Genomic DNA, 25,848 nt, shown 5'->3' with positions numbered 1-25,848 from the left:
GGAGAATAAAGGTTATACAAAGGATCAATTCCCTGACGTTGTGTATTCTGTTGGTTGATGTTGTCAACTCTTTTAACCCCTGTCTCTGTAGAACTATGGCTGTCTCTTGAAGAGCATCAATACACACTAGAGTTAATCATGGGTCGGTACCGTAAGCAGATGCTTCAGCTGATCATGGTGAAGAAGGAGCTGGACACCAAGCCTGTGCTCACTCTCCATGAGGATCACGCAAAAGTACACTGACCTCTTTATGTTCTGTTACAACAAAGAATGACACAGTGGTTGATGTACTATACACTGCACTGGGATTGTTTTTTATGATTATGCAGGAAGTGCAGAACCAGGTAGAGAGGATTTGTGAGATGGGCCAGATGATGAGGAAAGCAGTGCAGGTGGACGATCAGCACTACTGCTCTGTTCGAGAAAGGCTGGCTCAACTAGAGGTTAGTTTGAAAAAAAAAAACTTGTTCTTGTGACAAAGCACTTTCCGTCCTGCTAAATCCTTCTCTCATGTTCAGATTGAGAACAAAGAATTACAAGACCTTCTGGCCATCAGCAAAGGCTCGGTGAAGGCATCAACAGAAGAAACCAACCAGACATCAGCAGTAGCTCAAGAAAACTCTCCTCAGCCAGCTTCCAGCGAGTGAACAGTATATCTTCAGGAAACAGGGTTTATAATGCTATATTACGCTTCAACTGAATTCACCACATTTTACTTTTGTTTTTAAATGAGATGAAGATGTGGTGCAGTCAAAACGCAGCATTAGTTTTGTAGCAAAGTTCACTAAGATTTTACCAGTGGATGTGCTGTTAGGTGTCTGTAGTAGCTGTTTCATTTGTACTGAGCTCATTTGTAGATGCACTCACACTGCAATAAATGCAAATAATATTTATATTGTTATGTTGCCAAAGACAAATTAACATGTTGAGGACAGATTTTCTACCTCTTTGTTGCTCCATTGCTGTTCATATTAAATAGATGTAAAATTATATATTCTACATTTTGAAACCAGCCTGTTGCAACCTGAAAGAAAACCCAGGCTTGATGATTATTTTAGCCACATGATGACTTTTAGCTGTTTTCACACAGTTGACAGCACATTGTGACTTAGTGATTGTTCAATCTGTTCATCAGCCTATTTATAGATCCATTATTAAGCTTTTCCACATGTAGTACTTAAAGTTCACTTTTCTAGTGGTACGATTTGGGTGCCAGACAATGCATCTTTATTTGATGTAATATTTTCAAATTTGCTTGCTCTTTACAAATGTAACTTCATGTTCTCACGATTGCATATTGTCATCTCAGGAAAAAGAGTGAACATGTGGTAGAGACTTCATGACATTGTGCTGATTTGTGTCATGTAAAATTTGAATTCAGCAATATTAAAATATGTTTGTAATAAGTGCTTTGAGTTCGTACCTATCATTCAAAGGAGAAAACTGTGGAGAAATTATATTTATATCACCACTATTGAAAAAGTCTCCCTGCTGACAAAAAACTTCAAGAAACCTGTAAGAAGATAATCTGCTCAGATAAAACAAAACCATTGAAAGTTGGCATTATCTCCAGTGGAGATGCAAGGAAATAAGCAGTAGATAATGGATGTATGGTTGGATGTTTAGGTTTGGCTTATGAAGGGAAAGCCACAAAGTGATGGACAACTTATCCACAGTGAAACATAGTTGGAGAATCATGCAATGAGGATGCTTATGGTCATTCACCAAAGGGAATTTGTGAAGGTGGTAAGAAAACCTCTTGTCAGTATGAAAGTCATACATCAAAATTAATGAAAAAGTGATTCTACGAGGCTAAAGCACTTTAGGCCTAAGAATGTTTAGGATTTGTACAGTATTTGTACACTTAGTTCTGCACTGTATTTTTGCCAGAAGATGGCGACATTCATCCCGAGGTAACCGTCAGTGATTCCAAGCTAATTGGACACTATCCTGATAATACTTTTGAGTGTGAATTGTTGTTTATCTTTATTTGTGGCCCTGCGACAAATCGACTGATGACCTGGTCTATGTCCATATAGGCTTCTGCTCTCCGCGACCCTGAAAATGACTAGGTTTTAGGTTAATAAAGGAGCATTGGAAGGCGTAGATCAGTTTGACACTGCGTTTTAGTGCAAATGTGAATAAAACGTACATTTTATTCTGTTTTGTCGTATACGGGAAATGAAAACAGAAAAGAAACCATACACCTATAAAAATCCTTTAAATTCATGTAAATTAATATTAGTTCGCAATTATCTACGAAACGAAACTTGGAATTATGATTTCCGACAGCACTCGAATGCAGCACAGTCCCGCAGAGTTGACGCGGCTAACTGGACACAAGCTAATGTTCAGCATGTCTGAGAAAGAGCTGGGTAAAAAGTGGGACCGGTGCCTCGCTGACGGTGCCATTAAACTCGGTAAATATCCCCAAAGCCTACATCACATAATTCCATTTTAATTTTTCTGAATTATACAGGAGCTACACAGTGGTTTTTAGTATAAGACACAGCTGTCATTGAATGAGCGAGAAGCTAACAGGCTAGCTGGACAAGGACGTCTAAATAAGAAGTCTGATATCGATGGGATTTTAATGATGACAGGTTTAGCCATGGTCAAAGATTAAGCTGCTGTTGCTATAAAATTGTAGACTGATAGATGTTAAATAGACGTCGAAAAGCCAGTGAAAAATGAACGTTTAAGGAAATGTTGCCAATTTACTACGACACTAAAACATTTTACGACATTCCATTACCATCATTTTCCATGTTGCCTTGTATACAGTATAAGGATTTAAAACAACTTTTTTGGAAACATTTATTTCATTTCATTTGGTTTTTACTCCTACCTATTTTCTTACAGTAGACGAGAAACCGATTTTGCGAAATTACATTTGTCACTAAAATCAGTTCTGGTTTATTTTGATAGGACACATTTGTTGAACCTTATTGTCATATTACATAGACCAGCTTCCCTCAAGTGTATTATACCACTTTTAAAGATGTGCATTACAAATAGTAATTGTCCTAACCCAGACAATTGTAATGTTTAAGTTAGAGTTTTCCAATTTTGTTGTTGTTTTGTTCCAATATGTCATGAAAACCTGCAGGAAGAATTACAAGTTGAAATTAGATTGATATAAAGTAATGGGGATGCATTTATTTTGATGCATACATTATACTTGTATTTTTGTCCCAATTTTCAGGTACTGGTCTGGGTTTAGGAATCGTCTTGTCTGTCATCTTCTTTAAACGTAAGTATTTTGTAGCTAATAAATGTCACCCATACTTTTGTTGACTTGTTACTCACATCTGTCTTGGTGACACAAGTGAACAGTTGATGTCACACTTTTTTTGCCTAAAGACCATATGTGTTTAAGATAATAAAAAAAAGGTCAGCACAAATTTGCATTCATGATGTATGAATCAGAGATTCGTTTTACTTTATATTAGGTTGCGCAAAACTGATAAGTTCACTAATAACTGCAAGTCTAATTACTGTTTACCTTAATTATATCTTATGTCTCCTCTATGAACAAAGGCATAAAATTATACTTGGCACTTACAGACTAGAAATAGAAGCTGAGGGAAGAAATTTAGTTTTTACAGTTTTATATCATGTAAGTCAAAAATAATTGAAAACTAATAATTGGTAGTGGCTAAATTCAGTAGTGACATTTGTATATGTAAACACAATAGCATGAAGATATACTTGTTATATTTGATTTATTTGTAGGGCACACATGGCCAATTGCATTCGGCTCAGGAGCAGGACTTGGCATGGCATATGCCAACTGTCAGAATGACCTCAGGTCACACTACCTGCTGCACAGAAGAGAAAAAGTAAGATACAGAAATAATCCCTGACTACTGATGACTAAGTATAATTCTATCTTAATTTCTTCCTATGTTGATAAAGTATGTATATATTTTAAATGTTATGCTTTTTTTTTACAGGAGTAAAGGCTGCAAGTCAACAAGGGACTGTCAGGGTTTTGTTCTTTTTGGAATTTGTTTTGTTTTGTCTCTGGTAAATTGACAGTTTGCACTGTTCTACGTGTTCATTATTCCACCTCGTATGTGTCTCATCATGACAGTCTGTGTTTATTTAATAAAACAATCATAACTACAATGATTTGAGGATGTGCTGTCAATTATTTTCCACTGGCATGGAAAGGCTATGAACACAACAACATTTTGGTAAAAAGTAGGATAAAATTATTTTCCTTTGAATTACTACAGTTTTTGCACTGCTGAAATCTTGGTACATATATATTTGTATATGTCTGGTGCATATGAGCTTATACAGTATATATGTTATATACTGTATATAAATAGCTACTGCTCCATAAGGTGGTGGGCTCAATGTGGGTGAAAGCGGGTCAGAAGGCTGGCAGCAGTTGACAGGGCAGATGGCTGGGTTGTAGTGATGATGATTAGTCATGAAGGGGCACAAAAATTGAGATTGTTGCTCAGAATGTTAATTACTGAAAAGCCTACTTGATCCCTGAAGTGCACTGGACTTCTCTCTGCAATTATGGTTTGTGTTTAATATTCAAGTGCTGTTTGAGTACTGTCGCTTCCCCATTGTTTAGCCTGGAGATGAAGTAGGAGCAAGTTGAAGTTATTTTTTTGTTTTTAAAAAATAATGCCTGAACAAGGACTGAGGTTTTTTTTAATTCATAAAAAAGTTGGTTTTAATGTTTCGATGTTGATTAACAGGGAAGTGTTGGGCCTTTAAATACCATAAGATAAAAAGCATGTTTTTTTCTTCAGTTCGAACCCCGTAGAATTAATGCACATAAATCACCACGTTTAACACAATCATATTGTTTGAACAATATATATATAAACAAATGTAAAAGAATATTACCAGTCAAAGTCAGTAACCTGGGTTGTCTGTTCTGATGGGTTGTCTGTTCTGCTTGTAACACCTCTCATCCAAGAGGCTTCTTTAGCCAAGGTCAAGTCCAGTCCAGTCCAGTTGCCACCTGATGAACCTCTGAGGGTGAAATGACTTGCATGATTGAGAACTGACAGGGATTATGAAGTAATGGTAGCTGAAAATTTTGAATAATGTGCACAAAGGCATCTTGTGGAAAACAAATAGTATTTTGTTTCAATTTACCAGGAAAAAATATTACCACTTCCAAACCCAGTGAAGTGCCACCCACGCTAGTCTGTGTGATGCAGAAGAAGCATTTCTTGGCTGTGATTGTTCATGGTTATGCATTAAGAGCTCAATGCTTTGACACGCTCCTTCCTAGTAGGCGTGCGCTGGGGCTGTAAGGTACGGAGTCGAGTGGCCGACAAAGGGATTAACGGGAGCGAGTGGCAGGAAAGGCAGCAGCATCACAAGGACGTGGATACCTGGGAGCACTTATAAATGGAGCCCTGCTTACAAATGACTGGCTGCACACTTTTGTTACTGTCAGTTGCTGCTGCCTTGCTCCCCTCTGGCTGTTTCTAAGGGGGAAAAAAATAAAGGTGTTGCGAAAAACAGCGGAGCAGCAGCTCAACAGAGGAAACAGTCTGTGAAATCTCACTTCTGAGAGGCGACAAAGAATACTGAGAAATGTTTTGTCCTTCATCCTCCATGGTTCCTCTCGTTGTCGGCACGGCTCCTGTATAAAGACAGTGGAGGTTTTATCTGTGTGTGTGTGTGTGTGTGTGTGCCCTCCTCCAGTGACTGTCATCACTGTGACATGCTGCCTCCAGACCCTCTGTCAGCACTCAAATGGCTCATTCTGGCTGGTAGCTGTGGATGAGGCAGAGGCAGAGGATGCCCAGGATAAAGATATGAGTGAAAGTCTGATCCTGATTTCTGTCACTATATTGGTGACTGTGGAGTTGAACCCAGAACACGTGGAGCCGTGCTGAGAAGAGATGGAGATTTTTATTCTTGGAACGAAGACTCTTTATCTTCTTTTTGTTCAAGAACACTTGTCAGCTAAGAGCTGGGTCTATAAAAAAGAACGGGTCTAGTTCGAGAAACAAATCTGTTTCTCCAAAGGAACCAGAGCATCTTCATTCCCTGATCTCCTAGACCTGGAGCCATGGCTGAACCTCATCTGTCTGAATTTTTTGAAAGCTACAACAGCAGCTTCAGCACCTCCAGCACCTGGAACATCACTGGCAGTGGACCATGGCTGTTGGCCTTCATGCTCAGTGTCATCATCCTTATGACGGTCTGTGGAAACATGCTGCTCATCACTTTGGTGTTTGCTCATCGCACTTTGCGTTGCACCTCAAACTGCTTCTTGGTTTCTCTGTTCCTCTCTGACCTGATGGTGGCGCTGGTTGTCATGCCTCCAGCCATGCTCAATGTCCTGTGTGGGGCCTGGGTGTTGTGGCCCTCCTTCTGTCCGATATGGCTGTGTTTTGACGTCATGTGCTGCAGCGCGTCTATCCTAAACCTGTGTGTGATCAGCCTGGACCGCTACCTCTTCATCATCTCACCTTTACGCTACAAGCAAAGGATGACACCCCCACGGGCGTTACTCCTTGTAGGAGCTGCTTGGGGGTTGGCAGCACTGGCCTCCTTCCTGCCCATTGAGATGAAATGGCACAGCCTGGGACTGGGGAGTGGAGACTTATTGACTCCAAGCACCATCAGTAACAACGCTAGCTCCATGTCTCACACACTGTATCCCACATCCTACTTTCAGCTGTCACCAACAGGGGGCCACTCATTCCAGTGTCGCCTGCGAGTCACCTTGCCTTTTGCTCTCGTGGCTTCTGTGCTCACTTTTTTCTTGCCCTCCAGCGCCATTTGTTTCACCTACTGCCGCATCCTTCTGGCAGCACGGAGGCAGGCAAAGAGGGTTGCAGCCCTGAGTCACCCACCACACCCTCACCCCTCTCTTGGGGAACCGTCACAGCCTCCTTCTCCGGGGGTTGCAGCACACAGGGATGTAGATGACTGCAGGTACCAGGAACCAAGTGTGTCACAAAATGTCCAGGTAAAAAAATGGGGATTAAATGTGGTTAAGCAGCAGGCTAGGTTTTTGATGCTGCCACCTCACCTGTGATTAAGAAGTACTGGATTGTCTGATTATACTTACGTCATTACAACTTTGGCTTCTGACTGAATAATCCACATAATGACATATAGTATATATATATATATATATATATATATATATATATATGTATATATGATCGCATGATAGCATGACAGTCTTGGGACTGGAATAATATGGCTAGAAAAAAAGATGGTTACATTTCTCATATAGGGATTAACCTGGTTATGTACTGTACCTGCCTTGTCTTGGTGTTGTGTAGTGTACAGACTAGTACCGAGAGCTATGGTAGACCTGCTCTGCTCTTTATCGTCTATTTTCTACTAAATAGGATAGGCATTTGATAGGCAAATTGCCACAGTGGGTCATTGAAGAAGATCTTAAACAAATAATTGAGATGTTAGACTTTTTATAGTGGTGCTTTGGCCCAGAGGCAATGTCTGTGTCATTGGTGTGGAACCCCAGGGTTTACCTACTGGGCAAGATCGAATCGCTGTTGCTGCCTTCCAGTGGACTCACCACCGCAGGAAGGTTCACAAGGGGCAGTTATGGTGCAGTGTAATTTGGGTGGCGGTCATGGAGACTGCTGCCCCCACGACCTGGTAACGGACAAGCAGATGAAAATGGATAGATGGGTGGACTTTTCAGGATGTTATAGGGAATTACAATCTCATTTGTCTATTCTAATTAAATTGTACAAGCAGCTTTCAGTAGTACAAACATATTTCAAAAAACAAGGAGTAGGAACCCAGATAAAATTTACTGTGGATCTGGTTTTGTTAATGAAGCTCTTTTATTATTATTATAAAGCTCCAGTTTAAGAATTATGTTCCTTGTATTTTATTATCTCCTCACACGTCATTCAGCTTCATGACCCAATTATACACCTCAAATGATTCAACAACTTACATAAGAAAAAAATTCAATCATAAAAAATATCTTGTTATGTATAACAACAATGTATAAAAGTGTGTTTGGTGAGTCATATGTCTAGAATCCAAACAGACTCTATGACTCACCTGGGCCAAGCAGATTTTTGTGTGCAAACTACATTCTGTCCTGGTGGGTGTTTATGTACACTTTTGTCCATCGATCAATTAAAACATAGTTTGCTGGTGTTTTCAATGCCAGGATCCTTTAAAAAAGAAATGCAATGTCAAAAGTGTACTAAGTCATGTGATGTAATACTTTTATCGACAAGAACATTTTACAGTGATGTTCTTTATGAAATTCATGAAAGAGGAACGGTTGAAAGAACTGCAGCCTGTAGAAAGTCGTCTGCCTTAAAGTCATTTTAAGATGAGTGTGTAAAATAAAAGACCTTTCATACTCACTCACCCTCCACCCACCTCCCTCACAATTTGCCTAACTGGCATTTCATTTGTGATTTCCTTCAATTTCTTAAAAGATAGCCACACATCATTTTAGCTTTTAGCAATTTTTTCCCTGAAATTTACATTTGGATAATGTGTTAATGTTTGTGATGTGGCTAACTTTTATTTATCAATTGGCTAAATAGAAGTGCATTTATGTTTTTGTTATCTTCAACTACTGCCTTAATTTACAAATTGTATTTGGCCATTTTTAATTTTGGAACAACTTCTTGTAATATTTAGCTGATTTTGTTTATTATTATTATTATTATTATTATTGTTCCTGGTCCTTAGCTACATTATCTGGGCCAAATATTTTGATGTTGTAACTAATTTGTATATGTAATGTATATTTGTATTTAATTGATTTCTATTGTTGGAGTTTGCAATGTTGGGTTACCAATTGTTGGGTTACCAACAGTGAAAGTCATGGAGCTGTAATAGAATAAAAAAAGAATACTTTTTTTCACTTATGATGATCGTTATGATTGGAAGAATCACAGGAGAAGCTTTGAAAAAGGTACAGACAGAAACTGCTGCCTTAGTCGTACAGTGGCTTTTATCGTTTTCTAATCTAACTGCAGTCCTTGTAATGTAATCAAATATGATTCTATCGTTTCTCCCCTGTCCTTAGGCATCAGTTAACAGTGAGCGACGACTGGCTCACAGACAAGGTCGGCGAGCGCTGAAGGCCAGTCTGACACTGGGTGTCCTCCTGGGACTCTTCTTCAGTGCTTGGCTGCCGTTTTTCATCACTAATATGGCTCAGGTCAGTAGGAGGCGCCGCCCTCTACCACACCCACTCTAGTTACACATAATGACACAGACATACTGTATAAATGCAATCACATGCAACTGTTTTTGATATGAAATACAAAATGGCACCAGCTGTTGATAGTCCAGAACATCAGGAACAAGGAGGATGTGTGTAGCTGCAGTACCTATAGAGCTGTAAAGCTAATCTGAAGCAGATGTTCTCCTATCCTCTGACAGTTTGGTTTTAAGCCAAGATTGATCATTACCAATGTTCGAGAGCCTTTGAGTGTGCTGGTTAAGAAGTACATAGAAGGTCAAAGGGCACCACAGAAAGTCTGTGTGGATCCAAAGAAAGCATATGATAAGGTGCCAAGAAAGGAAGGTTGTCAGGAGTGGCAGTCAGGATGGTGCAGGATTTGTCTTACAGTGAGACAGCCGTAAGATGTGCAGCCAGACTGACAGATTAGTCCAGCATGGAGGACACCAGGCATCAGGTCTGTGCTCTTGTAATGATCAGTTATAGATTGAAAGTCGAGCAGAATAATTTAGTGAACACGATGTTCACAGATCACGTTGAAGAATATAAGGCACATATTAAAGAGCCTTAAGATATGATCTGCTGAAGAATCACCTGAGGGCAGCATCCGAAAAAGTCTCAGATGAAAAATAGGACAAATGAGAAGGAGCAGACTGAGTCATTATTTGTTATTGGCTGTAGCAATTTCATGCTCCACAAACTGTTTTTAGAATAGCTTTTCCATTTTTTATTAAAAAAATAATGTGTGAGGTGATCATGGAGCGGTTGTAAATGGAAAATAATTTGTAGAACAAAACAAAGCAACACTTGGGCACTGATCTATTCAATATTGGCCAGTCGGCACATCACAGACCTGCCAGGCTACGCTGTGAGATATTCCACCATGCAGCGAACTCACTCCATAGCTAATATAAATAAAATAATATATATATATATATATACATATATATATTCACTGTTTTTTTTTATGTTGTTTCATCTGAACCTCTGGGTGTGCACACATTCGAGCTCACACTCGGTGAACAAAGGAAAAAGGTTTAATCTAGATTGGTAATGACACTTGTCCTGTTTATTCAAGCACTCCACAATCCAGTCATTTTCATTTCCCATCTGTGCCCTCTACGCTTCTCCCCTGCATAACGCAGAGCACACACACTTGACCGAGTCTGTGCGCCCTTTTCACACTCAATGTGGTGTGTGATTCGCACTCCTCCTTTCTGTCCTATTCCCGCCGTCTCCTTGACTCATCTTAGAAGTATTGGAAGCTCTCCTCCAGCAGATGTCTCCTCCGTCTCCACTGTCCCTCTCTAAACCTGCTTCATGAACAGGCTTTTTATGAGTCATAAGTAGAAATATTTTTATCCGTCCATGAGGGAAATAGATGCAGAGCAGAAAAGCATAAATGAGTCAAGGGTGCGGGAAAAACATAAACCCTGGTTCTTTGACGCACAAATACTGTGCATGTTTTTTTCTTGGCCATATTTTCTGTAATTTAATATTGTTTACGTCAACATAATTAAAGACTAGACCAAGTCGGGGCCGGGGATATTTACGGTACATTGTTTTATAATTGTTTTTACTTTTTATATTTTTTGTGAGAGAAATATCATCTAATGTTTAAGAGTTTAAAAATGATCTTAAATATTGTAACTGTTGTAGAGGGCAGACAGTGGACATGCTTGATAAAAAAAAAAAGATATGATAATGACATAGAGGACTCAAGCAGGAGGAAGAGAAGATAAATTCACAGAAGATTCATGGCACCATAAAAAACGACCGGAGGATGGTGCAAAAGCAGAGGAGGTAGAATGTGGGACAGGATGGAGGCAGATGCTACACCGTTCAACCCTGGGGGGACAGACTGGAAGGAGATTGAAATGTAAAAAAAATGTTAAAAATGCTAACATTCCTGTTTTTTTCCTTGTTTTTTTAAAGAACATCTTAGAATAGAGAACGTCGTGTTTCTTTTTAAATAAATTAGTCTCTCCTGTTAATTACAAAAAAGAAAAAAAATTGCAAGTTAGTATTTAGTATTTTTTTTTAGTTTGGTCGCATCACTGTAGTTTGGGTAGAATTCTCTCTAACTCTCTTTCTCTCGCACACACACACACGACAAAGCTGTGGCACCTATAACACACTGCCTTCAAATTCATTACATATTTATTGAAGCCCAACCTAAAGAAGTATCAGTATCACTACAGTTCCATCAAGTAAACAAATGAAAATACTCACTCTTGTATCTATTTGTACAAAAATGGTTTAGGGACAACCCTGTTATTATTTTATTTAGTTGTCTGCTCTAAATAACCCAAATCCCTGTTTTTTTAATCTACTTTTGTTTAGGCTGTGTGTGAGTGTGTCCCTCATGCAGTCTTTGACGCCATCACATGGTTGGGCTACTGCAACAGCACAATGAACCCCATCATCTACCCACTTTTTATGAGAGACTTCAAGCGAGCTTTAGCCAGGCTCCTGCCCTGCTGTTCCTCGCAGTCGCCCAGGAGACCCTCACCGGTGCTCTCCCTCTCTTTGCGCAACTCAGGAGAACCTAACATTGCCAGCAATCCTCCTTCCCCACTGCCATCTGACCCCGCTCACGCCCCAGCCACTGCCACTGATGCCGTCAACCTGCTGGATGCAGAGCAGGCAGCAATTGAGTTGCCTCTACTTCTTCCTAATCAGGTTGGCAACCTGGACTAATCTAATTAGCATTTATAACAGTAATACTACAGTATTGGTAATTATTATTTTTGGAAATCCATGATTAATGATGACTTAATTATTGAATGTATTGCAAAAATAAAAACATGTAGAGAAAACTTTTTTTTCTCTCCATGGTTACAAATGGCTACATCTCAAATGAACAGAACATCACCTATGTAAGCAAAGTTATTTAAAATTTGGTCTTAGTTTTCCTTTGTTTCATGAACCTGTTATAGCAAATGTATGTTTTTTAAAGTGTTGTTACAAGTGCTGTGCAACATGAGCTAGTTCCTGATGAGTTGCCACTGTTTTTGGTTAACAGTCCTTGTAAAATAACAGATGTATTGTGTGAAGTCCAAATCAAAGCACAATCTAAAAGTCTGCGGTTTGTAACTGGCAGATCTGTGTGTTCTTGCCTATGTTACTTCTGCCCACACTCACGGAGTGACTTTTAATGTTGTTTTCTGTAAGACGGTTTTTTTGAGTAAGCCCCTTTTCACATTACTGTGGGTTTAAGTTTGGACCATGGACCAAATACATTCTCTAAATAAATACTGACACATAAAGTAACAGAGTAAAGTGATAGAGAGAAACAGAAGTACTGTAATACCTGAAGTAATACCAACACTTGTGGTATTTACAGAAATGTAAGTTCACCTTGAGTTTAGCAAATAAATATTTAGATTTTCAACTGACAATTACTAACTATTTAAGATCAACAAAGCAGTCCACTCCAGGGCCTTTCACTCAGAGCTGCCATATTCGTCCACTGTCTCTGGTGCTGGCTCATCACCGTGTTGTGAATGGAATGAATGTTGTCTCCAACAAAGTTGCATGCAGTGGGAAGAAGTAGGAAATAAGGAGTTAGCCGCTGGTCCTGCAACATGCTCTTCCCATGTCCCGTTGTCTTCATTTCTGCTCTGTGGTCCAGTGTGTATCATCCCAGCTCCATGAGACGTGCTCATTGTCCAGGGGCTCTCCTTCATCTGCTGCGGCACTCTGACCTCCACAGTCTTTATTACTGTCGTTATCCTCCACAGTAGGAGGTAAATGGTCTGTGGTTTGATTCTCTGTTTCTGTGTCACTGGAAGAACCCAGCAGGTAGGAGATGTCAGGAATGTCCCAACCATCACCCACCTCCTCGTTCTCCCACACCTTCTCCTTCTCTTTGGTCTCTGCCATCTCAACAGTGTTTTCTGGCTCAATCACCTGGTTCTCACTACAGTCTCGTTGAGGTCCTGAGTCCTGTTCAACATTTTCATTCTCTGGCAGCGTGATCAAAGCTCCAGGTGTTTCTTTAGTTGGAACTCCTACTGCCACCAAGATGGTGTCCATCTGACGCATGTAGTCCAAGTGTCCTTTCACCTTGGGAACAAACAAAGGGCTTTGAGGCTCCGCAAAAGGCTTGTACTTCTGGAGAAGTCTCAGCTTTCATATTTCTGCCCTAACTATTACGGGGCCTCTTCATGTATATTACTGTTTACTCTTCTCCATATGTGTTTAGTATGGTGCCTACAGTATGTATTGTCAAATGTGTTCTTTTTAAACACTATAAATGTTAATTCTATGGAGTTTTACTTTGCCAACAACAACAATAACTACTGTGATAAATATGTGTTACTTTTTTGTACAGAAACATGTTGGTTTTAAAGGTGACATTGATGTTAAGTGCTAATGACCAGCAGAGGCCTTTGGTATTGTTTTATGGTTTTACATTTTTCTCTCAACTCTTTAAAAGACTATTAAAATACCACACATATAGTAAGAATGTCGGCCACATTCTTCTTTCATTCGCTACAAACATTTATCCTTTACTACGGGTCGCGATTTACCAGTAGATCAAAAAGGTAGTACTGGTGGATCATGAGCTATTCAAATTAGAACCATCTCCACCCATGATCAAAGTACCTTGAGATATCAAGTAATATATAAAATATATCCAGTATAAATATATATTTAATATTATCAATGTAAGCAGATCATTTAGCCTGGTCATTTGAAAAAAAATCCAAAAAAAGTGTGGACACCCCTCCTTTACAATTGCAGTCTTTATGTTCCACTGATTTTCTTCAGTGAGTCATAATTCTTAGATTATTAAGAAAAAGTGAATAAATTGATGGAATAACATGAAGATATCTTAAAACAGGCTTCCCAATGACTAGACCACAATCTACCATTATATCACAAAGGGAGTGCTGGTAGATGACAAGCAACTGAAATAAAAATGAAATGTTCAACATATGGATGCCCTTCTATTTTTTAGATGAAATCTTTAGGCCTAAATTATTATCCATATAATTATTGAAGCACTTGTGCCATACAGATACATGTATTTAATCAAAGTACTCAAAGTACCTCAATTTTACCCTTTTATTTATTGAAATATTTCAAAAAAGCTAAAGAAACATGACTTGATGAAACATGATTGTTTTTGCCCAGGTTTTAAAGAAAAACTGTGTCATTTTCCCTTTTAATCAGAGAGCTTCTTTACCTTTTTTTTACCTTCAGTAAACAACTCAGTGAACACAGGACATGAAAAAAACAGGGTTGAGGTCACTGGAGCCTGTTTTTCTTGTCAGATGAGTTAGAAGAGCCTAGCAGCATTTATCTGAAAATGTGGTCATTAAGAAAAGCTTTAGTGGCGCTAATCTAAATATAAGCTCTGACTCACCACAGAGGAAAGATCCACATTGATTATGCGCCGATCTTGGATGTTGATTGGTTGTAGCCCGGCAACTGAGAGCTGTGCTGCTGAACTTCGGTACAAGAACCCCAGGAGCCAGTCCCCTCTGTAAGGTGAATTAGTTCACAAAGTTTGTAACAATCTTAGAATCAGAATTTTGTTTCTTCATCCAACTATCTCCAAATCTTCAGCAGGTGAAACTGTTTTCCTGCTAGTACGTAAATTCAATACAAAAAACAAATCAAACATTAGCAGCTACTAGCTGATACTATTTCATTCACCCATCGCTTATGGTACGTATTTTATGAAATTGTAAAAGTAACAACATTCAGATTCATTTCTAAAATATTGATTTTTCTGCTAAGAAAAGACAGAAAAAAGAAATGTTTTCATCTTTGTGGGGATTTTTTGGGTGGTCCAAATTGAAGAAATGTTGCAATTTGTAACATTTAAAATAGGGTTGAAAAAATAGAAAAAAAAAGTGTCAGCACTAGGTTAAGATAACCATAAATCTAACAAGGTTGTTATGTAGTTACACTGACATCATACACATATATTGTTTATAAAGAGGAAAGATAACAGAATACTGTAGTTCAGGAAGGAGCAAAAAGTTAAAACAAAAATAAATTTAAAATCATTAGAAAATTCCCCATGACACATTTTTATGGGAAAATAAAAATGTTCCCAACTTTCAGGTCGGCCCTGAAAACAGGTTTAAAAAGACAATGTGTCAGATTACAGATGTTCAAGATTAACCAAAGTAACCCTCTGATTTAGAGTTTTACCTGCAGTATCCATTCACTATTTTCCCAGCCACCACTCTGGTCATACGCTCCCAGGATTTCTCAGAACCGTCCACTGGGGCCCCCAGGAGGACCACGTCCTCCACTACTCCTTCACAGCCTGAAAAAACAAGACAAAAGAAACTCAAATAAAATAAACTTCAAAATAACATTTTTGTCCAACATTACTTTTAAGCTAGTTTATTGTTTATATAGGCATTGATCACTGCAGTAAACTTTCTTACCTTGGTCTTTGGCCAGCTCTTGCAGACAGTAGTAGATGACTCTTGCCCCAAGACTGAAACCTATGAGGCTGACGGGACGTTTCCCCTGCAGATTCAGACGGAGCAGAAGATCCAAGAATATTACAACAGATTTTTTTGCTGACCAAAATCTAGTTGTTCTAGTATAAATTTTAAGCATACCTGCTGTCTACTTCGAAGAACCTGAGCCAGATGTTTCCCCACCTCAGCTGATCGGTTCAGACAAACACACCAGGGATGGTCAATGACACTGGCAGCAGCCAGCAGTGACGCAGGCCATGTCAGGGCCGTCACAATGCCTGTATGATACGCCAGTGTCATTTCACGGATGTAGTAATAGAGAAATAACGCAAGAAAAAAGGACAGTGACTTCTAAAGGCCAGACCTGGATGATATTTTTTAAACACACGTGTATCTAAATTCAAGTGGTTTTCAGCCTGTTCCTCATCCCACCTGAGAGTACTGTGTATTTGAGAGCTTCCTGAGCCACGATGCTGACCAGTCCATCCAGCAGAGAGGCCAGAGCAGAGCCCAGGTCCTTGAGGAATCGCGACTCCCACACCAGACAGTACTGCTCCCCACACTCACCCAGGCTGGACCACGGGGCCTGGAACGAACCTAGAACACAGCAGTTGTGCTTTATAATTCGTAATGTGACCTAAATGGACAAGCAGCACTTGTATGTGGAGAGAAACCCAAGTGAGTGAAGCTGAGTGTGTGGTTGTGTGGTGAAAGAGAGCTGCTGTGATTTATGTAAGAACACCTAACCTAAGTGGTTTGTTTGTGTAACCTACTTGTCTGGAACATTGTGTGCAGCAATTTAGTCTTTTCAGATTTTGTTATAACATGTGTCTTTAGCAAAGTTTAATGCCACCGTATTCAACTATTTTTAGACAGGGTCAATTTAAAAATTATTGTCAAACACGGCAGATATTAAATAAAATAAAATTACAGTCGTCTCTGTCCATCAGTGTAAACATCAGTGTAAAAATATAACACACACACTCAGTTTACAAATATATAAACAAGTAATAGAGGTAATAGTAATATAAAACCCTTAGCACTGACAAATAGTTCTACTACAAAAATATATGTTTTTATTTCATGCCTAATAAACTGCTTCCTTCCACTTACACATCCTATCCTTTTTGTAGCTAATTATGCAGCTGAGTGGCCCCGGCACTTCCACTCCACTCCTGATGGAGTGGAGCATAATTACATATACAACTGTATTGAAAGAGCCTAAACTGTCAAGGCAGAGATGACACTCTTGTGTCAGGTTGTTTTATTAATGAATTCACAGTAGGTTTAAACTGGCTTGTACTAATGGTGTAATTAGATATAAAAAGGCTGTACTTACTGTATTTACCACTGCACAGCCAACCAGTCACTGTTATGGTCAGGTGAAGATGCTTTCCAGAGTTTAGTGGCAGAAATTCAAATTCCTCTATGGCTCCAACACATTTTTTCATCTTGTAGCCTTAAGTAACAATGAGTAAAACAATAAAGAAAGTGAATAAATGAAACACTCTGTGTATTTTAAAAGGTGGTAAGCTCTTACCAGTTAATCCAGCTCCTGCTGCTCCAAACAGAGAAGCCATGATTGCAATTCCTGTGGCTGAACCCAAAGCAGCAGCTCCACCGGCCCCCAGCACGGCACCAGCACCTGCTGCCACCAGAGGGGCTGCAAGACCACCTGTCACACCTGTGACAACCGTAATGTCAGTGAGGTGTGTAAAACCAATAAATAAATACAAAAACAAAAGGCCAGGCCTGTTGTTTAACAGATAAAGACTTGTACATGATATTATGTGTTGATATTATTATTAATATATTATTAATATTGTGTCCATAAGCTGTAGCAAAAGTAATTACCAATCACGGTTCCTCCGCCGACAGTGGCTAGTCCAATGAGGAGGTATCGTCGTAATTTCCTTACTCGTTCCCTCTTCTGTCTCCGAGTAGATTCCTCTCTAAGGACAGAAGAGACAAATGTAATATTTATTGGACTAAAAAAAGGACTAAAATGACTGCTGTAGCCTTTAAAAGGAAATCTAGAACTCAAGTCTCTCAATGACAATAGTGCAGCTCTGTCAGCTTTCATCTTCCCCAGACAAAAGCAGAGCCTAAAAGTGGTTATAGATGCTACTAAATTACATCTCCTGTCATCAACCTACTCGCTCTCCTCTCCTGCTTCTTTGAGACTTTCACCCAGTGTTTCCTCAAACTCCTCCAGCTGCTGAGGAGGGACGCGTAGAAGACAGCTGACATGACGGATGAGGACTCTGGATCGGGCATCGTAGAGGCCTGAGGTTACAATAGATCATAAAAGTTATAAACTGACGGCCCGCACATGAAATAGACCATAAAAACATATATCAATGTCATGATTGGATTTAAAATGTCCTACCATCTTTGACAGAAAACGACACCAAATCCTGTAACAAAAAACATTTCCTAGTTTCAATATGTTTATGTTAAAACAGACATAATACTTCCTAAAATGAATCGCTGTCACTATATTTCATCATCTCCTCAAACACCAGACAAACACCCGACAAACACCTGCATGATAGGAGTCGGCCCTGCAGCCAGCAGAGGTTCAGCCTGTAGGATAGAGCGGAAAGTGTCTGACCCCTCAAAGCCTAGGCCTGACAGGAACGCTGCCATAACTGGCATCACAGAATCATCCAGGTTCAGCCAGCTGACCAGTCCCTGCAGGAACTCTTCCCTGAAAACTCTGTAAAAAAGCACATTCCTAGGTAGCAGTTCATGCAAACATCACGTAGCTATTAGATTTCAGCTGAAAAGTTAATGATTTAAATTAACATCTCAATAGATCAGAATAATCAGCAATAATGTGGTTGCTGATCTACAAGAGCAGCATGCGTATATGCAACGTTCCATTATTGTGCTTAATTGTGTAATTTCATTTTCATCTGAGTGGCTACTTGAGAGAAAAATGGTCAGGGAAAAGTAAATATATTGTCCCATCAAACACAGCACTTGGGACCCACAACAATCTAAACTGTTGGTTTGTTTACATACCTTGTAATCTTGTTAGTTTTTATTTGCCTTAGTTAATCAAGCCTTGTGCTGCATACATTACCTGGTTCCTTCTGTTGCAGTCCAAGTATATTAAGCACTCAATTTTATTTACAAAATTAGTGCAAAAATAGTATATATATAACTATCAGCCCAAATGGACTGGATAAAGTAGTCTTTATGTGGAACAGGCTGCAGAACAGATGAGAAGTAATTATGGAAGCAGCAAGAGCTTCACTGGGGATAGTACTGCAAAAGTACTGCAGGCAAGTTCTGTTATTGTGTTTTTCATGCATATAGTTTGGTTAAAACAAAACAACAATAACTACTGTGCTACCACAGCTCAGGACAGACCTAAGGGGACGTGGAGACTTTCATTGTAGCCTTGTTACCTGTTCTCGGGTCCTGTAAATAACTGCCCCAGTGAGACTCCACACAGAGCAGAATAAGCAAAGCGGCCCTGTTCAGTCAGCTGTCTGCCGATCATCTTCTCTGGACACTGCTCACATTGGCTGTCTCGTGTTGTTCCTGTTCCCCCTGGGTCTACGTGTGATAAAGGTTTAATGTTTAACACGGGGATATGAAAGCTTTGATTGAAAATAAGTTACCCACATTCCAAAACAACAGTGGCATCTGAAATATGTACACGACGTCTTTGTTGGTTGTTAAATAGTTTGGGCAACAAAGATTGGTGACGGAATTCCCAAATTATTGCATCGATAACAGTGAGGTTTTAATCAATAGACATCGCCTATTTATTTTAGATTTAAGAGGCATGGAAAAATAAATATTTCGATTATTTATTGTAGTTTACGTACTAGCTTTGGAATAGGGTAGAAATTAGCTGCACAGACAGAGGTTACATGTTCAAACTTATCGTGTCGATTAACTCTACCAGATACAGCAATTTCAAACAGTTGTTCTTTTAATTGTTTGCTAAAACTGTATTTTTAAATAAAAATCGATACAACTTCGCCTGGTAATTTATTAAACTAAACTCGGTGTTGAGTTGCTTAACAGCTGTCTCGTCGTGCTTCTTTCCAGCAAAGATACGGTTAGGTCTTTAAAGGGACATTGTGCTTTTTTTAGCTTTGTTTTATCGCAGACGCTAAGTAAAGATATTTATTGCGGTACCTGGGTTAAAATTTTGCTCCGAACTGCACTGTTGTTCCTCCATGATTATGGGTGTCCAAACTCTGGAGTGAACTTTTGCTGCCTTCACGTACTTCGCTGATAATTACACGTTAGTAACAGGGACAACTCAGTTAACGTCGCTTCAAAAAATAAAATTATTATATTAATATTATAAGGTAGTTGCACACTTTAAAATCGACATTACTGTTATCCTACGATGCATTATTTTGTGTTCCATATTGTTTTGGCTTATTTTGGTCCTCACATTTACGAGCAGCAGGAAAGGCAACACAAGTGTGAAACTTTGAATGACGTAAGAGTCACGTACATCCAACGTGGGCAGGGGTTTCGATACTGAAAAGGTGGAAACGGAAAATAAAGTTTAAATATGTTTTTGAAACGTTTTCTTACTTAAATAAATTTAAATAAAAATTATTTGGTGAATAAATCAGATTTTGAAAGTAAAAGTTGAACAAAAAAGAAAAAAACACATTTCCTGGTTTTAAAAAACAGAGCCAATACAGTCACTGACCAGTAGGTGTTAGTGTAACATTATTATTATTGTTTTTCCATGATCAATTCTTTGGTGACTCTTCTTTCCACTTCGTCTTAGATGGCTAAATTATAAATGTTTATATAATGCAGATTGCTCTCACGTGATATCTTGCCACGCTGAATAGAAACCTGGTGATTTACCGAGAGATTTGTCTTCTATGGCCGATGTTCTTACAAGTTCACAGACAGTTGTTAGATTCACACAAAGCTGTGTCCTCTCCCACACTTCGAGAATGAAAATAAGTCCAGAGAGAATTAAAATCAGACTGAGCAGTTGGATAGTTTCCTGGCAACCTGTTCACTGGGTCTGTTCATTCAAGGACACGTGGAAGAAAAAGAATGAGATTGACATTTTTTGGCCAGATGTGGCAAGTGACCCAGAAACCTTGAGAAAATACATTTTTGAGTGCATTTTCTAACAGTTACAGTACAGTATATTGTAGTGTATTATAATATAGTACAATATAGAATATTATAGCAATAGTGTTAGTAATTATTGTATAACATAGTATTATTGGTTATATACAGTAAAGTAAATAAAACAAAGTAGTAGAAATAGTAAAGTATATTATAGTACATTACAGTAGAAGAGTACTGAAAGGGGGTATAAAAGGGGGTATAGTATATTAATTTTTATATTATTCTAAATTTCAATAATACAATGATAATTATTATTATTATTAAATAGTAATATATTATGGAATACCTTAACGCAGACTAAGTTATGTGTACATAGCTTAGTGTACCTTGGGTAGCTATTCTGTACATTGTACATACATACACATTCTAAGCTCTAGTGCCCTCTGACCTTTTCCTGTACATTATAGACAGTCTGGCTGCTCCTAACCTGGCCCTTTCCCCACACTCTTTTTTTGTATCTGCTGGGTCACCATATGATTTACTGGCACCACTCTCACCTTATTATTTGTTTTTCACACTTAATGTTGTGCAATGGAAAAAAAAATCCAGGCAAGCACCGGAAAATGCAGAGGTGTGTATTAAAACCACAACTCTTCCCTGGGAGGTACTGTTAGTATAGAACAAGTACTTTGTCAAAATAATATCTTGGCCTTGTCATGGAAGAATCCCTGAGCCTGCATGTGCTGAACTTGTCTCTCTGAAAGGCATCCTGTTTATACTGCTTACAGAGCACTCTAAACAAGGCCTTAAGACACAGTTCAATTACAAATGATACACATTATGGCATAGCTGAGTCTGGGATAATTTTCCTGTTTGCTTTGAATAGCCATCTATAAGTGTATGATTTATTAAGTCAATTTAAAAAGAATATATGATGCCATACATACAGTATAAGAGGAGCTAAGGGAAAAGAATGAGTTCTCCTTTAACAGACTTGACCTTTTAGCTTGCCTCGACTTGTTATTGCAGGGAGAGAAAAAAATAACCCACAGTCTGACTGTGAAAGTGGTGAGTGCTAAAAGGACAGATAGAGCAGATAAAATGAGGTGAACTCCTGCTGTACCTCACATTAAATTCAGTCTGTATTTGAACACCTGTTCTTATTGTCCTTGGGAAATAATGGCTGTGGTATAATGGCTTTATAATAATGTTCTTTTTGGCTTCCACCGACTATGCGTGTTAACATAATAACCTTTTCACACAATTCATGAGAATTTAGATATGTCAAAATAATTCTTATATAACAAATTGACTTTAAAACATCGACCTGATTTAAGAAACAAGAGGGTAAACTACTGTATATTTGGAGGATGGGAACTGCTGTTATGAGAAGACTTAGATTTATAAATCAGGTGATAAATATCCTCACTGTCACACAGACAAACCCTCAAATTGCTATATCGACTTCTCAACTGTGGTAAACGTAATTTACTGTAATTGATTGCCATAAACATAGAATTTATGTGAATAGCTACAACGTTTTGTCCAAAAATATTTGTTTGTATTCGTCTGTTCAAAGAGGACACTGATGCTGCAGCAGCTTGGAGTTTGTATTCCTATGTCTCAACCAACAACCACAGTGGGGAACGTTATATGAAGAAGGGGATGTCGTCTAAATTTGTTGAAAAACGGATCACTTGTGCAGATTACTGCTGTACAAACACCTTTTAAAAATAAAATGCTAAACAACATTCTTAGGAAGGAAAGTGAACTACTACTGCACAAAAACAACTGTGACCTCTGCTTTTAACCCATCACCAACGTGAACAGCTTTAAGCACCAGGGTGTCAGGAAGGTGCCATGTTCAGAACACCTCAGTGGACTTGAACCTGAAACCCTACGGACCCAAGTCCGCTTCCTTAACCACTAAGCCACCATTAGATTTCTTTTGAAAAAGATTAGATACTTTAGGCTTATTATTTTATGTATTTCCTAGGGAAAATTAAATTGTGATTATTTGCATATCTTTTTTGAGGATTATTCTTTCACAGAACAAAAACATCTCTGAGCGTCATTCATTGGCAGCATTGGTGAAACACTAAGGTAATCAATGATCAAAGGGCGGGAAGGGCAGTAATAATTACCTCCTAGGAAATGTAATGAAGGTCTGTAGAAAATTACAGTCCATTGATCAACTGTGAGGCAACTTGTGTCTCCATCTCCTAAACTTTACTGTGTGTAACCAAAGAAAAGTGAACCCTCTCTTTTTGTTGACAGCTTAAGTCACTTTCAACAAGCTTTTGGTACATTTTCCATAAAACAAAGAGAAAGTCTTTGACCTGACCAGTGGCCTGCGTGTCTTCAGCCATCAGCCATCGATCTCCCTTGGGCTAAACTTCTCGTCTCTCTTCTACTTCAGCTATGTCATACAGCCTGGTGCAGTGTGTGTTTGTGTGCGTGTTCACTCTTTGAATGGATTACTCATTGAAAAACAGACAGGCAGACAGGCAGAGCTCAGGCCAGACAAGTTCAAACACAACCCTCCCCATGTCCCCCCGTACCATATCACTAGCAGACAATGTCAGGCTTCTCCCTTCTGTCACATTGACATTGGACAGGAGGGGGTGCCGAGTGAAACTAAGACAGAGTGGACTGGCTGACCTGCAGGGCACCTGTGGAGGGTGTGTTTTGTGTACAGGAAGCTGGGGATAGATAAGAGAACGACTGAAACTTTGAGCATGTGCAGAACATGCCTGGAAGTAAAAGGTAGAACTTTAATTGAAGGTCGGCAGCGGATGTGGCTGACAGCTGATTTTGTTAAGAGGATGGGATGGGCCCGACGAGAAGGACGTCATCCTTCTGTCGTTACAGGATGATAGGTTGTTCATCACATCTGGTGTTGAACTGAAATGAAAGTTTGCGCTGTCTGTTATTCTTGCTAAAACATGGCTTTGGAAACTTTTGTATACATGTTCTTTTAATTTGTGCACTCCTTTAAGCAAGCACATGCAAGAGAGGGGGAGCTTTGTCTCTGTTGCAGCTTTGATGGGTTGCCAAGTCTTTCCCCCACTGAACCTGTCCTAACAGATTCCTCAGTGGATGCCCTTGCAATTACAACACGTTGCTGCTCTGCTCTCTCTAACCTCCAGACATACCACGAAAATGACTCCAACTACATTTTTCGGTGGGTTAGGCTGTTTATAGTCTGCCTTATAACAAACAACCGTGTATGCACTCTTTTCAGCTTACATGTGTGTAGCCTTGTGTTGTACAGTGTGTGTTTGTACAGTGTGGAGTATTACTAAGGGTAAAAAGCAGCTGGGACCTCAGCGGAAGGGAGTGCAAAAGGAGACAAGTTGTAGGAGGTGAGGAGGAATCACAATGGGAGGAAAGATTGGGGAATCCAGCTGCTGTCTGCTGTGACTTAAACAGAATTAACTGATGGGATAAGGGTAAAAAATGCAAGCCCACCCATATGCTCTAGGGGGGTGTTTTTAAAACTGAATGGATAACATCAAGAAAACTGAGGCCACCTGCTCCATCTGTAATAACAGACTGTATGTGTCCCTTAATGTAACGGTTTTCACGCCTGCCTCACACACATGCCTTACATGTAGAAGGTCCTGGGTTCAAGCCCCAGAGGAACAACATACTTACTTGTGCCTCTGGTGGCAGCCTATGTGGGTTGCAAAGACACCCGCTCTGAATTTTCCCATTGTGGGACGATTAAGGGACTTTTTTTTTTTTAATGTGCTAATATGTGTAAAACATTAAGTAAAAAAGAAACAGCACATATCTTTGCTGTAAAACAACCTTTTTATTTTATTTTGCCAATTGAGAAATTACTCAAATTGGCAAAATAAAATAAAAAAAAGTGCCCAGGAAACAGAAGAGAAAATATTGCACAGCCTTGAGTCAAGCACTTGACTGTGGCTGTTTGTGAGCATGTGTGTGAGGGAGGCTTGTTCCATCCATCCATCTGTATAGGCTACCACCCTCCTTCCCACAAGCTTCATGACTGCACGCAGCCGTCAGAGGTCTGTGACACTGATGAGTCATTGCCACTGACCTTTCCCGTGCGGTTTCTCAATGAGTGGGACTTTAGTGATTTGCACTTTATAATCCATTATTAGAGGGTCTTTGAGCACTTTGTTGTTTAGGACGGAAGGCCTACATTTTACTGCACCAAAAGAGATCAAGTGGGGGCACATGAGGCTGCAAAAGGAATTCACTTGTCAATTTCCCAGATTTATAGTGAACAAAGTGTGATTCTTTGCTGTCGGTTACTCCAGTCAGAGACTGTGCAGCCTTTTTCAAGGACTTTTCTTCATTAAAGGTAAGGCCTCTCACTTGCTGCAGGAGCTGGAACATATCAAGCTTTTAAATTACACATGAGCTTCATCGTAAATCAAAAGAACCCATTACGTCATGTGGTAAATGATATTGAATCCCCTAAACCTGCAAACATCACTCAACACTGTTATTGAACTCCGACGAGTTTATGCTCATACAGAGGAAAAAATGATGAGGATTATCATCAATCAATAAAATGCCATTCTTCACCACAATGAGACCATTGTCTGGGCAGATTTCTGCAGAGGAGCTGGGCCAGGAGTTTGGAGAACCTCCATCGATGCAGTCTGGCATGAGCAGAGGCAGCCTGTGACATTTGACTGTGGAAACTTGCAGAGGGTGTTGGCCTCACCAGCGAACGCTCGCTGACTGCCGATTATTTCAAAACAGATGTGAGAATGAGTGGGATGGTTCTGGCTGTACCCAAGCGTAGCTCCAAAACAGTGCACAGATATGGGTGCAGTCTGAATTATGCTGTGATTGCACGGACGATATGGGTGCAGTCTGAATTATGCTGTTATGCTCTTGTGAATTGAACAGTTGCTGGTGTTTAATATAGCTTTTTATATTTGTCTGGGAAAGGCAAAAATTGAGCGTCCCCTGCCTGTGGTCAGGCCTTGACATTCTTGGAACATGGAGATACAAAGTGTTTTGTTTGCAGGCAGAATGCTACTGTTACTACTTTTTCTGTCTCAGTACTGATGTGAAAGGGAAACAAAGTGTTTATTTTAAAACGGGATGAGTGCCACCTCAGACAGACACAGGATGCTAATCTGCGGAGGC

The 25,848-nt window shown here is 39.4% G+C and overlaps 4 protein-coding genes across 6 annotated transcripts in view; 3 read left to right on the top strand and 1 right to left on the bottom strand.

Annotated features, from left to right (window-relative positions):
- sike1 (suppressor of IKBKE 1) overlaps positions 1 to 1,406 on the top strand; it is a 2,663-nt gene extending 1,257 nt beyond the window's left edge. The window contains exons 3-5 of the mRNA XM_008318256.3: positions 71 to 234; positions 330 to 443; positions 519 to 1,406. Coding sequence (XP_008316478.1) covers positions 71 to 234; positions 330 to 443; positions 519 to 647 — 407 coding nt within the window. The 3' untranslated portion in view covers positions 648 to 1,406. The remainder of the gene's footprint in view (positions 1 to 70; positions 235 to 329; positions 444 to 518) is intronic.
- An 868-nt stretch (positions 1,407 to 2,274) lies between these two features.
- On the top strand, positions 2,275 to 4,134 carry micos10 (mitochondrial contact site and cristae organizing system subunit 10). The gene is made up of 4 exons (XM_017035783.2): positions 2,275 to 2,420; positions 3,206 to 3,253; positions 3,736 to 3,842; positions 3,957 to 4,134. Exons 1-4 carry the CDS (start codon positions 2,279 to 2,281, stop codon positions 3,960 to 3,962), a joined length of 303 nt encoding a protein of 100 aa, XP_016891272.2. The 5' UTR covers positions 2,275 to 2,278; the 3' UTR covers positions 3,963 to 4,134.
- Positions 4,135 to 5,918: 1,784 nt separating this feature from the next.
- Positions 5,919 to 11,916, top strand: htr6 (5-hydroxytryptamine (serotonin) receptor 6). Its single transcript, XM_008318251.3, has 3 exons — positions 5,919 to 6,961; positions 9,029 to 9,163; positions 11,531 to 11,916. The coding sequence occupies exons 1-3, from the start codon at positions 6,056 to 6,058 to the stop codon at positions 11,885 to 11,887; spliced, it is 1,398 nt and encodes a 465-aa protein (XP_008316473.1). The 5' UTR covers positions 5,919 to 6,055; the 3' UTR covers positions 11,888 to 11,916.
- Positions 11,330 to 23,187, bottom strand: tmco4 (transmembrane and coiled-coil domains 4). Of its 3 annotated transcripts, none has more exons than XM_008318254.2 (14): positions 23,057 to 23,187; positions 19,056 to 19,206; positions 18,184 to 18,358; positions 18,029 to 18,056; positions 17,796 to 17,925; positions 17,494 to 17,591; positions 17,180 to 17,323; positions 16,979 to 17,098; positions 16,072 to 16,236; positions 15,781 to 15,917; positions 15,601 to 15,685; positions 15,359 to 15,476; positions 14,562 to 14,679; positions 11,330 to 13,255 (listed from the first exon to the last, which is right to left on the bottom strand). In XM_008318254.2, exons 1-14 carry the CDS (start codon positions 23,079 to 23,081, stop codon positions 12,800 to 12,802), a joined length of 1,950 nt encoding a protein of 649 aa, XP_008316476.1. In that variant the 5' UTR covers positions 23,082 to 23,187; the 3' UTR covers positions 11,330 to 12,799. The 3 variants fall into 3 exon arrangements, with proteins under 3 accessions (XP_008316476.1, XP_024915260.1, XP_008316475.1); XM_025059492.1 differs by having other exon boundaries at positions 23,052 to 23,072; XM_008318253.2 differs by lacking the exon at positions 23,057 to 23,187 and adding an exon at positions 19,798 to 20,788.
- Positions 23,188 to 25,848: the final 2,661 nt, after the last annotated feature.

Source organism: Cynoglossus semilaevis, chromosome 10 (assembly GCF_000523025.1).
Source record: "Cynoglossus semilaevis isolate Cse_v1.0 chromosome 10, Cse_v1.0, whole genome shotgun sequence".
In the NCBI taxonomy this organism is placed as follows: Eukaryota; Metazoa; Chordata; class Actinopteri; order Pleuronectiformes; family Cynoglossidae; genus Cynoglossus; species Cynoglossus semilaevis.
Note: the sequence above shows the minus strand (reverse complement) of the source record. Positions and strands in the feature narration are given on the sequence as shown.

What these genes read in the sequence shown, in the direction of transcription:
- tmco4 (XM_008318253.2), bottom strand. Translation starts at nt 19,840, where the DNA reads ATGGAGGAACAACAGTGCAGTTCGGAGCAAAATTTTAACCCAG. An exon ending in CGGCGGAGGAACCGTGATTG is followed by an intron (nt 17,324 to 17,493) that starts GTAATTACTTTT and finishes CGGTTGTCACAG; the next exon opens with GTGTGACAGGTGGTCTTGCA. An exon ending in ATAGTGAATGGATACTGCAG is followed by an intron (nt 14,680 to 15,358) that starts GTAAAACTCTAA and finishes TTCACCTTACAG; the next exon opens with AGGGGACTGGCTCCTGGGGT.
- htr6 (XM_008318251.3), top strand. Translation starts at nt 6,056, where the DNA reads ATGGCTGAACCTCATCTGTCTGAATTTTTTGAAAGCTACAACAGCAGC. An exon ending in GTGTGTCACAAAATGTCCAG is followed by an intron (nt 6,962 to 9,028) that starts GTAAAAAAATGG and finishes CCCTGTCCTTAG; the next exon opens with GCATCAGTTAACAGTGAGCG. An exon ending in TCATCACTAATATGGCTCAG is followed by an intron (nt 9,164 to 11,530) that starts GTCAGTAGGAGG and finishes ACTTTTGTTTAG; the next exon opens with GCTGTGTGTGAGTGTGTCCC.
- micos10 (XM_017035783.2), top strand. Translation starts at nt 2,279, where the DNA reads ATGATTTCCGACAGCACTCGAATGCAGCACAGTCCCGCAGAGTTGACG. An exon ending in TGACGGTGCCATTAAACTCG is followed by an intron (nt 2,421 to 3,205) that starts GTAAATATCCCC and finishes CCCAATTTTCAG; the next exon opens with GTACTGGTCTGGGTTTAGGA. An exon ending in GTCTGTCATCTTCTTTAAAC is followed by an intron (nt 3,254 to 3,735) that starts GTAAGTATTTTG and finishes ATTTATTTGTAG; the next exon opens with GGCACACATGGCCAATTGCA.